We start from the raw sequence: 15,116 nt of genomic DNA on the forward strand, positions 1-15,116 counted from the left end.
GTGCACTGTCCATAACAGTGTATTCGGCCAGGCCTTGTAACAAAGGTTGGGCTGAACCCATGTGGCTGATGTGTAGATCAATATTTGGGTCCCACGCCATACAAGGAAGCCCAACTGGGTAGCAGTTTGGAAGGCTAAATGAATACATAACCCTAAATGTGCCTTAAGCCCATTTTGAACTAGGCTAATTTGATTAGTCACTTAAGGGGCGAATTCTGAGATAAGATTAGCTGATAGGATTGGGCCCACACCCTATCCACTCAAAGAGTCCAATATCTAAATGAGATTTAGATCTGGAAACTTCCTAATTAGATTAGGAGATGGCTGATCTAATCTGCAGATAAAATAAGGGTTATCCCTTATCTTAAAGGGACTTCTAATCCAGATATGATTTGGGTTAGCAACTCCTAATGGGATTAGGAGCTAATCCCTTTAAGCCTATAAAAGGAAGAGGGGGCGGCAACCTTTAGACATGACACACAATCACAAGCAACAGATAGTCTTGTCTTCAGAGCTGAAATCACATAAGAGAAAATTTTGCTCCCTACAAATACTCTCTTGCCGCCTCCTTCCTGCAGTCGCCGCCTACAGTAGTTCGATCTCTATTCCTTGGGAGAAATCAAGATTGGATCTTGATTCCAATCTTTTGGAGAAAAGATTGGTGGGAGTTGTATTCACAAGTCGTCCAGGTGATTCTTAAGAATGATCAAGTTCTTTTGGAAGAACACTGCTGATTCTGCTCCACCCTGCACTGCGCTATCTTCAGTGGGAGCAGATTTTGAATCCTACCTTAGGCGTGAACACCTCCATTGAGAGATATTATTTCTCTGTATCAGGTATTATCTCTCCCTACTCCTTTTGGTTCAGATCTGTTTCAGTTTATGGTTCAAGAATGATCATTGAAAATATGATTTTCTAAATAGGGAATTCGATTCCCAGTTGAAGGGAGAGAAAATTTTTTGAAATTTGCCCCCTTATCCACAATCTTTAGGCGTCCATGTGATGGATTTCCTATCCCTTTGTGATTATAGTTTTCTGGTTATTATCCTATCCACCAAAAAAGTACATACTTCATTTGTTCATAAAATTTGGCTGTCTAAATTTGGCAGTTTGGGCTGTCAACTGGGATGGTCTTGAGTGGCAAATTGGCAATGGGCTCCAGGGCCAACTCTAATTTTGCAATGTTTAAGTCCAAATATGGAGCTCGGATCTCCTACCCACAATGATTCTACCCATACCTACCCACAGGACACTACAACTATACATTGGAACTTGGAGTAATCCAGGCCATTTATTTGAGTCCAGACTTCCTATTCACAACCACTCTACCCACATCTATTCACATAACACCTCAGCCACACATGGAGAATATGTCATCCTCTTACATGTTATTATGCACAGAAGATGTTCTTAATGCATGGAGGTAGTGTTTTGTGGATAGGCATGGATAGAATTCTTGTAGGTAGGATATCCCGAGTCCATTTATTTTGGACTCTAATAATAGGTTGATATTAGTTATCACCTGCGGTTTGGTTCTAGGGTTTTGACAGAGCAATCACAATTTCAATAATCCAAATTATATCGTATGTTATATGCTTGGCATTTAGGATCTAGATTCTAAAACAATAATGCAAGAGAATTGGAATTATGAAACTCACGTTCTGAATATTCAACTACATTTTGAATTTGAACCAAATTGATTTGGTGCTAAGGCTATATTTGGTTTGAAGGAAAAAGTAGGGAAAGGAAAGGAAATGAAACCTTTACAAATCTTATATAAGTTTTTCTGCATTTCCCTTCCTTTCTGTACTTTTTCTTTCAAACCAAACATAGCCTAATTGGAATCCAATTCCAGGCAGCTTCATAAAATGGTCTTATAGAAAATAAAGGGATCCACCAAGTTAATTTATCTATAATTCCAAATTTCTTTTCCATCTTCCATATTTTTATTTTTTGGGCTCTACTGTTTTTTTGCATGTAAAATTAAGGAAAATAGTTTTTTTTTTTTGGGGAAACCAAAAAAAAAAAAAGCTACTTTTCTAGTATCTGGTTGCATCTATAATTAGCCCTCTTGGTTCAAATCTGATGACATTTTTTTTTGGTTAAAAAAAAAGCACCCAGAAAATTAAGAAATTCATCAATCAATATGCACCCTTTCTGATTCACTTTTGTATTCATAAAAGTTAAACAAAAGTACTTCCCTTGTCTTTTCTTGAACCCTACATTAGTATAACAAAATGGCAAAGCATGTTTTATTTAACATTGTAACTGACCCCATATAAGTGCCTGTTTGGAGGGGTTGAAGCACAACGGCTTCTGGCTTTCCAAGGTAGGCCCACATGCACTGCCTACTTGGTAACGACTCATCTCATGTAAATTTTGTTTGGTGAAAGGTCCAAATTCAAAACAACAAAATAAATGGTCAGTCAACCATTTGAAGTGTCTCCATTCAACTTGTTTAAATAGCTTATTCGGATAATTCGGATTAGTTGAATGTGATGGTTGTTCAGCCGGTTGTGAAATAAATGATAATGTTTCATGCTAGTAATAAATTTATGGGCTCCACTATGAAAGGTGTAGGTTCTATGTATTTTATTATTGGCGTGGAACATTATCATTTGTTTCACATTAGGATGCAAATGGATCATATGGGATTTCAATCAGGGTATATTTAAATCCGATTCAAAATATTGTAGGTCTTATGTGATCAGGTCTCATAAGTACCAATTTGAATTTGAATCCAATCAAGATGTTAGATATCTGAATGTGATCTGATTTGAATTAATTTTTAAAAATTAATAAATTATTAAAAGGAAAAGAAAATATAACTATTTAAATAAAGAAAAACAAAATATATAAATATTTTTTCAATCATTTTCATCAATATATATAAATGTTTTTATAAAAATAATTAATATAAAATTTTACAAAAATACAATATAAATAAATAAATAAATAAAACATATACGTATATATTATATGTAAATAAATGCATAATATATATCCGAACCCGGTTCGAGTTTTTTTTAATCGGATCTGATTATCCGATCCGAATATCTGAATCAGGGGATACCCAAATTCAACAATAGGATTGGATTTGATTGGATGATGATCTAATCCATTTGCACCCCTTGATTCCACAACCCGTTGAACAACCATCACATTCAGCATCCTTGCTCTTACCAAAAATGCTTAAAATCAATAGAACTTTTGCTCGGCCCTCTCAAATAGGCCCTAAATGGCATAAAGCATGAATGACAATGATTCAAATGGCATAAAAGCTAAAAAGCCAACCTTCACGGGGTTAGAGGAGTGTCCTGAAGGGGAGGAAATTTCTAGAAAAAGGCATTTGCTGGAAAGTGGGTAATGGAACCAATATTAAAGTCTGGGAGAATTATGGATCCCAAACATAAGTGGTTTCAAATTAATGGGCTCAGGGCATCAAAGCAGTGAGAAATTAAGGGAAGCTGATCTAATAAACCATACAAGTGGAAGCTGGAACGATGAAATGATAAATTCTACCATACTTGCTGGTTTTACCCAAAAAATTTTAGACATTGAGATCCCCCCCAAACCCTTGGAATGACAAATTAATGTGGCTAGGCAGCAAAAATGGGAAATTCACAGTTAGATCAACATATTTCTTAGCTAAACAAATGCAAGAAGAAAACCCAATAGTTCCTGAAGACTCCACTCCAAATAAAAAATTATGGAATTTGGTGTGGAGACTTCCATCAAAACCAAAAATTAAACATTTTCTCTGGAGATGTTGTGTAAATGGTTTAGCTGTTAAAGAAAATCTTGCAAAAAGGGGTTTAAGAGATTCAAATATTTGTGAAAGATGTGAAAAAGAAACAAAAACAATTACTCATGCTCTACGCCTTTGTGATAAATCAATGTGCATTTGGTTGGGGTCTGGTGTCGGTATTAATCCAAACTATAATCGAAACTTTCCGAGCTTTAAGGATTGGTTAGTGCATATCTTCCTTAGTCTAGAAAAGACTCATCTTGAAAAATTAGCAAACATTGCTCATGTTTTATAGAACATTTGGAAATAAAACAAATTTGTTTTTATTTTGAAAATGAAAATCCAAATCCCTTTGTTCTAGCAGTAAATAACAAAAAACTCTTCCAAGACTAGTCAGAGCAAAAATGATGTTTTTTGGACTCCACCAGATCAGAGCCGCATGAAAGTTAATATTGATGGTAGTTTTTTGGGATCTTCTAGACAGGCTTCTTTTGGCTTCATTATCAAAGACCATTTGGGATGCTGTTGGGGTGCGGGTTTTGGGAAATCAAAAGTCTTGTCTCCACTGAAATCAGAAGCTCAAGCTCTTATGAAGGCGGTTAGTTTTGAAGATAAAATGAACAAATTAAATCTCATCTTTGAATTCAATTGCAAATATTTAGTTGATTGGATAAATGATGCTAATGATTGTGAAGACCTGGAAATCCTCTTTTGTTGCAGGGATATAAAAGAAATTACTTCTAGAAGAAAATTCACAATTCAATTCTGTCTGAGAGAAACTAACCAAGCAGTGCATACAGTGGCCCGGATATGGTTTTTCAAGAGTTTTTTAACATAGTCTTACTAGTCCATTGTGTCTCTCCAATATAGGTTTATTTCTGAACCTTTGTTTGTGGTTGTTTGTGTGTGTGTGTTTTTTTCTGTATTCCTTTATGCCTGTCTCAGTTTGTTGTAGTATTTGGTTTTTCTTGAATGAAATGTTTATCAGTTCCTACAAAAAAAAAAAGTAATTGAAACTGAAAATATTGGTTTTTGAGCCATAATAGTCATTTTGATATGCATGGTTATGGATGTTTCTAGAACTGCACAGAACCACAATCACTGTTCTATTCGTGGTTTCTTTTTTGGACTCAACACATTGTAAGATTTTTTGTGTGACTCAAATGTATAAAATCAATTCATATTATAATATTTGTGTTTAGAAAATCAAATCAGACTGGTCGGTCAAATCGATTGAACCGTGATTAGACCCCCAGATGATTCATTCACACCCAAATGGAGCTCATAAGAAATTGGTCGAACCAAATGATTGATTGGTTTAGCTGAAAGAAACGGCCGGCCCCGATTTTATATAGCACCTAAGTCATTTTATGAGGGAATTTTTCAAAATGTTATTAGTAAGACTTGAAGTCATGACTTCTTATTTATATATATTTTTGTGTTGTTTATTTATATATATTTTTGTGTTGTGACCGTTAATCCACCACTTTGTTTCCATTCATTTATGCGTATTTAATGTTCATACTTCTTTAATAAATTTGCATTTCAAAGAAAATGAGAGTTAAGAGGCTTGGACCTTGATCATTTGCTTAAAAAATAATTAGCCATTTATACATCACACTTAAGTGTGATATTCTTTGTTACCACTTTTATGATGCCGTTTGATTGGGTAAAAGTTTTTTTGGTGTCATGTTTTGTTAACATCATAGTCAAACCCATCCAAAAAATAAGGATTTCGATGGAATTATGGTCTATTGGTCCTAAAGCCAACAACAAAATGAAAATTCCTTGCAAAATTTTGGTTGTATTTGTGAACCAAATGAAACACAAACACGCCCATAAGAAGAATACCTCTAGCCTGCAGGATTTATGACTTTTTAATTGTGTTAATACACCAAACATTTTTACCAAAAAAAATATGGCATTTGGATTTTTAACTTTTATGCTTCATGGGGTACACAACCCCCCAGCCCTAGCCTGTTGGCAATGGGATTTCACCTTTATTAGAGGGGACTTGTGCAATGCATGGAGTTTTCAAGGGAAAGTGAAACAATAGAAACTAAAAACTATTATAAGGAATGAATGAAATGTTGCTTAAAATAATAATCTTTATTTTAATAATTTATTGTAAAAATAATTTAGTAACTTGGATTGATTATATTAATAAATTTTAACAAAAATAATAAATTACTAGTAATTACTTAATAAAATAATTATTGCCATATTATCTATTAGTGTTTTATTCTATTTATTTTACCTTATTGATGATTAAATGTTATACTTTTTAAATATTACTTAAATATTTAGAATACTTAAATATGAGTAAATATATAAAATTAGGTTGTAATCATAATTAAATTAATTTATATATTGATTTTATTAGTCATAATTAAATTAATTAATCTAAGTCCAATCTCAAGGTCTTGGGTTGACCCTCAAACTTTAGGCTGTGTTTGGTTGCAGTGCAATTTTATTTGTACTAGTACAAATGTATGAAAGTGCAAATGTAAAAAATTGTAATTATTGTTTAATTTTGTTTTAGATTTTACTTTATTCTTCTTCATGTCTTAATTTACTTCATTTGTACTGCAATCAAACAAAATGAGCTAAAATTTGAAACAAAAATAGGTTAGAATTTACATTCAAATCATTTGCACTGCCAGAGTTTTGCATCAATGCAAATTTATTTGCATTGCAACCAAACACATCCTTAGGCTTATTTTGGGAGCACAAATACAAATATGTAGAGTGCAAAACCTTGCATTTTTTATGTATTTGCACTATGCATATTTGTACTTGTACTCTTTTCAAACTGGCCTTAGTATTTAATTTTATTTATTTTACTCTATTAATGAATAAATGTTACAATTTTTTTATAAATATTAGTAAATATATAAAATTAGGTTATAGTCATAACTAAATCAATCTAAGCACAATCTCGAGGTTTAAGACTTTGGTTGCTTGGGTTGATCCTCGACCTAACCCAACATGTCCAAATTGCACCTCTAAGAGCAATGTGACATTTGTAACTAGATTGAACCAAACTGAATACAACCGTGCACAAGGTTGCAACTTGGGCTAAGCATTTGTTAAATTTGGTCCTGGCCTAAAATAATAGGCTTTATGTTATGTAAAATGTAAATTTTTTAAATCATATACCCAACTTGCACCTCTACTTGTGCATGCATTATTTTTGGGGTTTAAACTATTTTTTAGATACAAATATTAGTAATGAAGCCGAAAGAGCTATGGGGGATGAACTATCCCCATTGTGTAGCCTAGTGACTCCCCCTCCCCCTCCCAAATAAAAATAAATAAAAAAAATATTGTGACAGGTTTTAATAATGTGCTAAGAATTTTTAAAGTTGCATATTGTAGCTCGTCCCACACCCTAAGCATAATAATATTTTGTCCAGGCCCGAGATAGGGACAAGATTTTTTGTGTTAATTATAAAACTATGATTTTATTACAAATTAAATGTTTTATTTAATTTGAGTTTATCATAAAAATTATAACTATATATTAATATAAAATTTGTTATTTAACTATTTGATAATAATATTTGCCATATATGTACATAACTTGCAGGTCAAGCTTAGGGGTTACTTAGCTTAGGTTCTACCCACTAAGGCTGCTAATGGATTCCAAAAGTTTGACACCCAATTTGATTTTGAATCTGATTATCCCAAATTTGGATGTTAGAACTTGTATCCGATTAATAAGAGGGTTAGATGTGGATTTAATCCCATCTGGCCCAATTAAAAAAATTATTATTTTATGCATATATGTAGTATAATTATGTAAACATGTAAATATTATGTATAATTATATAAAGCATATAATTGATAAATTTAATGTTTTGTATTTATATACATTTGTTATAGGTATATATTTAAAAAAACAACTAGTTTTCTAAGATGGTTGTGGATTAAATCCAAATATGATCCAAAAATCTAACATAATAATAAGATGCGGATGTGAATATAGAGATTTCATAATCGAATGCACATTCATTTGGATCCAATCTAAATCCAATATATTTATAACTCTATTGCCTTGCATTATGTGTGGGCTTGGTGTAGACTTGACCTAGACCTAGTTTAGAAGAAAATAATTGCTTGAACTAGGAAATTTGTAGGTCTAGCTGGGTTGGGATAAGTTATAGACGATCATCCCTAAGTAGAATGAGTCTTATGACATTTCTAATTGGGCCATTATTAGTTTTATTATTTTAATTATTTTTTATATTTTTACATAGAGTGCAAATGGTTTAGCTATTTTTAAATAGAACTTAAATATATTTTAATTTTTAATTTATGAACTATTAATTTTATTAATTTATTAGTTTTTAATAGTTGCTTGATAAAAACTTGTTAAAATTCAATGGTTTTTTTTGAAATAATTTTAGCTATTAGATTTCAAATTACAATTTCTTTATAAATAACAAATTGAATAGAATTTGAATATGAAAGAAATGAGTGGAATTTGGATGAGATTAATATTTTCTCTCCCACTCACTTTCACTCTTTCATTACTTTTAGGTGATTTAACCAATTATGATATTTTTATTAACTAATTTTTAATAGTTATTTATTTAGAGGCTGATCTAGGCCCACATTGGTCTTGAAGTATTAGGCCCAAGCTTAGTCCTGAAATTTGTGGGCCTGATGCGGGCATGAGCTCGAGCTGAATTGAAATGATCACCCCTAAGCAAATTGCTTTTGGTTTGTTATAATAATGAAGAGACAAGAAAGAATAAAAAATTAAAAAATGAAAAACGAAAAAAAGAAAAAAAGAAAAACATAAAAAGGAAAATAATTGATGAACTTTAACCAATTTAATGGAGTAATTTAGAGAAAAGAGAATTAGTGGAGTGAATTATTAGAAGAGATATAGAGTTAATGAAATGGTTAACGAGGAGAGATAATCAAAGGAGCTAACGAGACTATGAGAGAAAGAGAATAGAGAGTTGATGATGAATTTAAAGAAGTTGATTGCCTAGTTGATTTATTTGATTCAATTTAAAAAATAAATATACATAGAGAGATGATGACATTAGGGATGTCACTAGGTTGGGTTAAATAGTAAACCCGGCTTGAACCGACGTATAGGGTCGTGTTAGGGTTTTGATTATTCAACCTGAGTCAGGCTCGGGTTTTAGCTGACCCGCTCACCGGGTCATGATACCCTACATATATACAATGTATTATTGTAACTTTTTGACTTATAATTCTATAGCTTTAAAGTTTAAGATTTATTTACATATTGATTTTGATTTTTTTTTTCTTTTTTTTAATGGGAAAAGTGACATCTTAAATTCTATAAAACAATTTCTAAACTTAAATTAATGGATTTTAGGTCTTTAAAATGTATTAAAAAAATACAATTGAAATGCCATGGGTCAGGTTGGGTTTGAAAATCATGTATTCCAAGGAAAGTCGGGTCGAGTAACTGTAACATCGGGTTAGGGTTGAGGCAAACCGACCCGTTGACATCCCCACATGCACAATAACGAGGCATCTATCCGCTTTAACAAATTGTTTTGGTTTCAACATGGCCGGTCGGGTGTCCAGACAATCGAAAAGTTAATAGGGGTACCGGTTCAACCAATGCCGGTGGTTCGTTGCCACCGTTGGTTTGCCAGTTGCCAGTTGCCATAGCTGGTGTGCAAATGGTCCTAGGTCCACCATGAAGCAGCACAATCACAACCAGGTAACAGGTTGAGCTCCAATCTCAATCTGGCCTTCCAACGACCTCCTTGAACTTCGTCTGCTCTCTCGCTCTCGCCTGCAATGGATTTCTCCTCTGGTTCTCGTGGCACTCGCAAAAGCCGTGAAAGATCCGATATTTACTCCACAGTCGTCATCCACGACAACGACGACGACGAAGATGAAGAGAAGGAAGAAGAAGAAGAACGTCGAAGCCGAGGATACAGAAAAAGAGAAGAAGAGGAAGAGGACATTTACGCAACGATGCTCTGTAAAGACCATCCCGACGACGACTCATCTCTCCCCCCTCTACTTCAACGACTCCCTAAGGACTTCGGAACCGCCGGCGACGACGAATATGGCGACGAAGATGACAATGGAGATTTCTCGGGGACCGTTATCGTTAGAACCAACCGCAATCGGTCTTCTTCGTCGTCTTCGTCAATGGCCTCGGTTAGGAGGTCGCGTAATTCGCCTTTTGGAGATCGGAATCACGCTAGCCCCAGGAGGAGAATGGAGGAGGAAGATAATTTCTCTACGTTTGTGGTGAAGTCAACACTTCGTTCAAATGATATAGAGTCGGTGTCGGGGACGGTTGTGAGGCGAACCGGTGGTGGCAGTGGTGGAGGTGGGGCTTATTCACCTTCCACTATGAGTAGGGCTGTGGAGAGTATGCAAGCGATTGGGGAATTAGGGTTTGGGAAGCAGAAGAAAGGGAATTTTTCTTCTCAGGGCGAAGATAATTGGCAGCATCCATGTAAGATATCAGTTAGTTCAATTCCTGATAGCGTTACTAGGGAAGATCCTTCCACTAAGTATGATTTGCTCAACGAACTCGGTGAGTCAGAATTTCTGTTTCCACATTGGGTTGTGCAGCTTGAGCTTGTAGAGTTGCTCTTGATTGAACTGAATTTTAGTGGAAATACTGTTTGGGATTGGTAAATTTTTGTCTAGCTGAATGGATTGTGCTTTATATGTTTGGCGTTTGTGGGGGATGGCAGGGAAAGGTTCGTATGGAGCTGTTTACAAAGCTAGAGACTTAAGGACTTCGGAGCTGGTTGCCATCAAAGTGATATCACTAAGTGAGGGGGTGTGTATTCAATTAAACCTTTTCTTCTTCATTTGATTTTTTGGTTGCTTGGGTTGAGCTCTTTGCTTACCTTTGATGGTTGACTCGATTTAATCTCTGCCAGGAGGAGGGTTATGAAGAAATTCGTGGTGAAATTGAGATGTTGCAACAGTGCAGTCATCCAAATGTGGTCCGCTACCTTGGAAGCTATCAAGGAGAAGAATATCTCTGGGTAGGAGCAAGTGCATTCTTCTTCGTTTTGTTGATTTGGTGAACAAATGTTTTATGAATTTATTGACCTTGTAGAATTAAGTTTTGCATGTAATATGTTCATCGGATTATTCTCAACATCTTTACAATTTCTTTTAAATTTTCATCTTGGCAGATAGTGATGGAATATTGTGGGGGTGGAAGTGTTGCTGACTTGATGAACACCACTGAGGAGCCTCTAGAGGAGCATCAGATAGCATATATATGTAGAGAAGCATTGAAGGTGTCATTCTATTTCATAAGTTGCATTTGATAAATGACATAAATACAAACTACATAGAGTATACACTTGAGGGGAATTGGTTCAAGAATTTATCAATGTTGGAGTCAGATCTCAATTTTCTGTAGCTTTAATATTTTTGGTAGAAAGCACAACTTGCCTGATTTCATATGCAACTTCAATTTATTTTGAGCCAAAAGCTCATTGTGTCAGCAAAAATTTATTTTTTATTGAATGTCTAGATGAACAACCTTTATTATCTTTATTTTCACTTGATAGGTCCCATGGATGTGTTGTCTATCTTGAATTGGCTCCTCATTTTTGCAACATTGTGCTTTAATCATCGCTTTATGTATTTTACATTTTATTATTGGTTGAGGCCCAAGGGATTAAATATGTATTCTGTTTGATGTAGGGTCTATCTTATTTGCACTCAATTTTCAAGGTCCATAGAGACATTAAGGGTGGTAATATCTTGCTCACTGAGCAGGGAGAGGTTAAATTGGGTGAGTAATATTTGTCATATCTCTTATAATTATTTATCAACAAAGGTACTTTAAAAAGAGAAGAGAAAAGGGAAAAGGAACTGCTTCTCATATGGTTAAATTAGACTGTTTCACTTGCTTCGCTACTGAGTGGCATTGATATTCCCTCTTATCATGCATAAAGAGTCTTGTAAATATGATCTGCAACAACAGTTTGGATGCATGCACCTCTGGCAAAAATCTTCAAATTCAGTTATTAGCAATCTATCCTACTATCCACAGTGTGAAGCAGAAATATCTAGGATCTTTTTTTTTTTTTTGTTTACAAACTGATGATAATGATGTTTGGATTTGGGAACATGTTGATCAGGTGATTTTGGTGTTGCTGCACAACTTACAAGGACCATGTCAAAACGCAACACGGTATTTTTCTTCTTTAGAGTAATTATTACTTAATTCGTTTCTTGTTAGATTCCTTATGTTAAGGCTATAAGGAATTTATTTTTCATTGTTGGTTTTCTGTGCAAAACCATTTGGAAGAGCCTGTTATGCAGACTAAAAACTAGTAATTGGTTTAATAGTCTTCTTTCTTGTGCGCGTGCATGCCAGTCCCAGTAGAAAATTTAGGTTTAAATTTTGAGAGGTATTTTTCGTTCTTCCCATGAGCATCCCCTAAGATATCCGAGATATCAAAACAATAGTATTACCTTAAACAAGATGAATGAAGAAGTAAAAAACTCAACGATATTGTTGAAATAATTTAGTTGTTGGTGTAGGGTCTGTTTGGCTAGTTAAAGTGTTTTTTATTTCTATTTTTCACTTCTGTTATGTTTGTTATTGTACTCACTTATAGCAGGGGCACAAGGGTCTTTTCCCTTCTTATTTATGGCACCCTATATATATTATAATAAAAGCTGGCGCCGCTAGCACTATTACATTGCAAATCCCTTCTCTTCTCTTCTCCCTTCTCTCTTCTTCTTCCCTTCTCTTCTCTTCCTCTTATTTCTGGCCGGCCATACTGTCAAGATGGTATCGGAGTAGGAATATTGACTAAAGAGAGCAGATCGAACAAACTTCACTGAGAGAACAGGTCGAACAGACTTGCTGAATCTGGGTGGAACAGAGATCTGAATTTGGACTGAGGAAAACAACTCTACAACTGGTATAGTTCTTCCGTTTTCTCTTCTTTACCCTCCTTGGTCGTGTACCAAGTGAAAAACCAAAATGAATCTGGGCTGTTGAATGCTGTCGGATCTGTATACCTCTGTTTTTTTGGATCATGTGATCCTGTTCATGTGTTAAGACGACTGTAGGTCAAGGATGACCTGTCATCTCAATAATTTGACTTGATTATAAGTGATAAGGATCTCTCCTGCTGATTAATGGTTTTAGACATTCTGGAAGGCTGGTAGGTTGGGACTGTTAAAACCGTACAGGTCTGAAATCTGCCGAATATTGTCTCTGTTTTGTCCTGAAATTGGTACTGTTTGTGCTCAGCCTGTTTTCAAACCCAAGTGTCAGGGTGTGGACTGAGTGGAGCATTTTTTTTGTGGAGTAAAGAGGGGTCCTAAGTCTGGTGTTTGGGACTGATTATCTGTTTTGACCACGTCATCTGAGAATTCTGCCACTTTAGAGATTTCAGGGAGCCACAATAGAGTGAGTGGGGGAATGGATATGAGTTTTCCCATGGCTGTTATTCCCTTTGATGGTCTGAACTACCTTGAGTGGTCTAGGGGAATAAAACTCTACATCACTGCTAGGGGGAAAATATGATACATCAATGGGAGAGTGAAGGAACCGAAGTACGGAAGTGCTGAATATGATAGGTGGAGCCAAGAGAATAGTATGGTGATGTCTTGGCTCTTTGTTTCCATGCTGCCACAAGTAAGAAAGACTTTTATGTGGGCTGAAACTGCTTGTGAGATATGGGAACAAGCGAAGTCCACCTATTCAGAGCAGAGACACTATGCCAAGGTATATCAACTGCAAGCTGAATCCTCTACTTGCAAGCAGGGGGAGGGGAGTCTCTCGATGTACTATTCTGATTTGACATCGATATGGAAAGAACTTGATCACTATTAGAATGTGAATTGAAAGTGTGATGAGATGCAAAGGCATATAAGTCACTTGTATCTCAGCAATGAGTCTTTGCCTTCCTCCTAGGGCTGAATCCTTCGTATGAGTCCATCAGGGTGCAGATCTTGGGTAGTAAAGACTTGCCATCAGTTCAGGAGGTGTATGCCTTGGTGCAGTCAGAAGAGAGTAGAAGAAGTGTGATGAATGGTGTAGAAGGGGAGTCAGTTGCCCTAACTGTCCGGGGAAATTCAGATACAAATGTCGGAGGTGGTTTAAAAAAGGTGACTCTCATAAAAAACAGATGATAAGAGCAAACTTTGGTGCACTCACTGCCATAATACACGACACACGAGAGATACATGTTGGGATCTCCATGGAAAACCTAAATGGGCACATGATTTGGGTAAGAAGTCAACACCTGATCAAGGCAAGAAACCAGGCCAGCAGAATAAAAAAAAGTATAACCTAGCTAATATGGCGTCGACAGAGACTAGTCCTTTGGTAACTCAGGAGAGGCATCCCTGTTCTGACCCTAAGGAAGATATTATCAACTCCTTTCGTGAACATTTGGAATTGTATGGTAGGACTCTCCGCCAGATGGATTCTGGTCCTACTTCCTCTACCTCGTTTGCGTCTACATCAGGTAATGCTGCCACTGCCTTTCATGTGTCATCTCATACCACTGGTTCTCCTTGGATTATTGACTCCGGAGCCTCAAACCACATGACCGGTAAGTCATATTTGTTTCAGACATATAACCTTCTCTCTAGGAGAGATAAGGTAAGACTAGCTGATGGTTCTTTTTCTACCATAGCTGGCCGATGTACCATACCTCTCCCACTTGGCCTTACCCTTCCTAACGTACTACATGTTCCGAAATTACCTATTAATTTGCTGTCCATTAGTAGTCTAACTCACTCCTTGAACTGCTCAGTCACTTTTTTTTTTTTCCGTCTTCATGTGTGTTTCAAGATTTGGCCTCGGGGAAGACGATTGGTAGAGGAAGCATGGTGGATGGTCTCTACGTGTTGGAGAATAAAGCTGGTTTTGTGGCTACAGAGTCCATGAGTTCGTCAAGTGAGAGTCAAGCCTATTTATGGCATAGTCGTCTAGGTCATCTTTCTTTTGAGTCATTAAAAGTTATGTTTCCAAAGTTGTTTGAGTCCTTGTCAGTGAGTCAGTTATAGTGTTAGACATGTCAATTGAGTAAGCATTGTAGAAGTTCTTTACCTTTGCGAAATAAAAGATCTGAATTTCCATTTCATATTGTTTATTATGATGTTTGGGGCCCTGTTACTCTACCTACTGAGGTTGGCTATAAGTACTTCATTACCTTGATTGATGATTATTCTCGAGATGAAGTGCCAAAAATTGTGAAAGATTTTCAACGCATGGTGTTCACTTAGTTCCAAACGGAAATCCATATCTTCCAGTCGGACAATGTGAAGGAATACTTCCATAGTGATCTCATAGAGTTTTTTGCTTCAAGTGGGTCACTTCAGCGAAGCTCTTGTGCTAGGACACCCCAACAAAATGGTG

At 35.7% G+C, this 15,116-nt stretch overlaps 1 protein-coding gene across 1 annotated transcript in view; it reads left to right on the plus strand.

Annotated features, from left to right (window-relative positions):
- The first annotated feature begins 9,288 nt into the window (after positions 1 to 9,288).
- The window catches only part of SIK1 (Protein kinase superfamily protein), a 106,872-nt gene continuing 101,044 nt past the window's right edge, over positions 9,289 to 15,116 (plus strand). Inside the window, exons 1-6 of the mRNA XM_088980489.1 lie at positions 9,289 to 10,295; positions 10,459 to 10,547; positions 10,651 to 10,758; positions 10,912 to 11,019; positions 11,432 to 11,522; positions 11,872 to 11,924. Coding sequence (XP_088836615.1) covers positions 9,542 to 10,295; positions 10,459 to 10,547; positions 10,651 to 10,758; positions 10,912 to 11,019; positions 11,432 to 11,522; positions 11,872 to 11,924 — 1,203 coding nt within the window. The 5' untranslated portion in view covers positions 9,289 to 9,541. The remainder of the gene's footprint in view (positions 10,296 to 10,458; positions 10,548 to 10,650; positions 10,759 to 10,911; positions 11,020 to 11,431; positions 11,523 to 11,871; positions 11,925 to 15,116) is intronic.

This window comes from Nelumbo lutea, chromosome 3 (assembly GCF_056320005.1).
Source record: "Nelumbo lutea isolate HS-2025 chromosome 3, American lotus-T2T, whole genome shotgun sequence".
Classification (NCBI taxonomy): Eukaryota; Viridiplantae; Streptophyta; class Magnoliopsida; order Proteales; family Nelumbonaceae; genus Nelumbo; species Nelumbo lutea.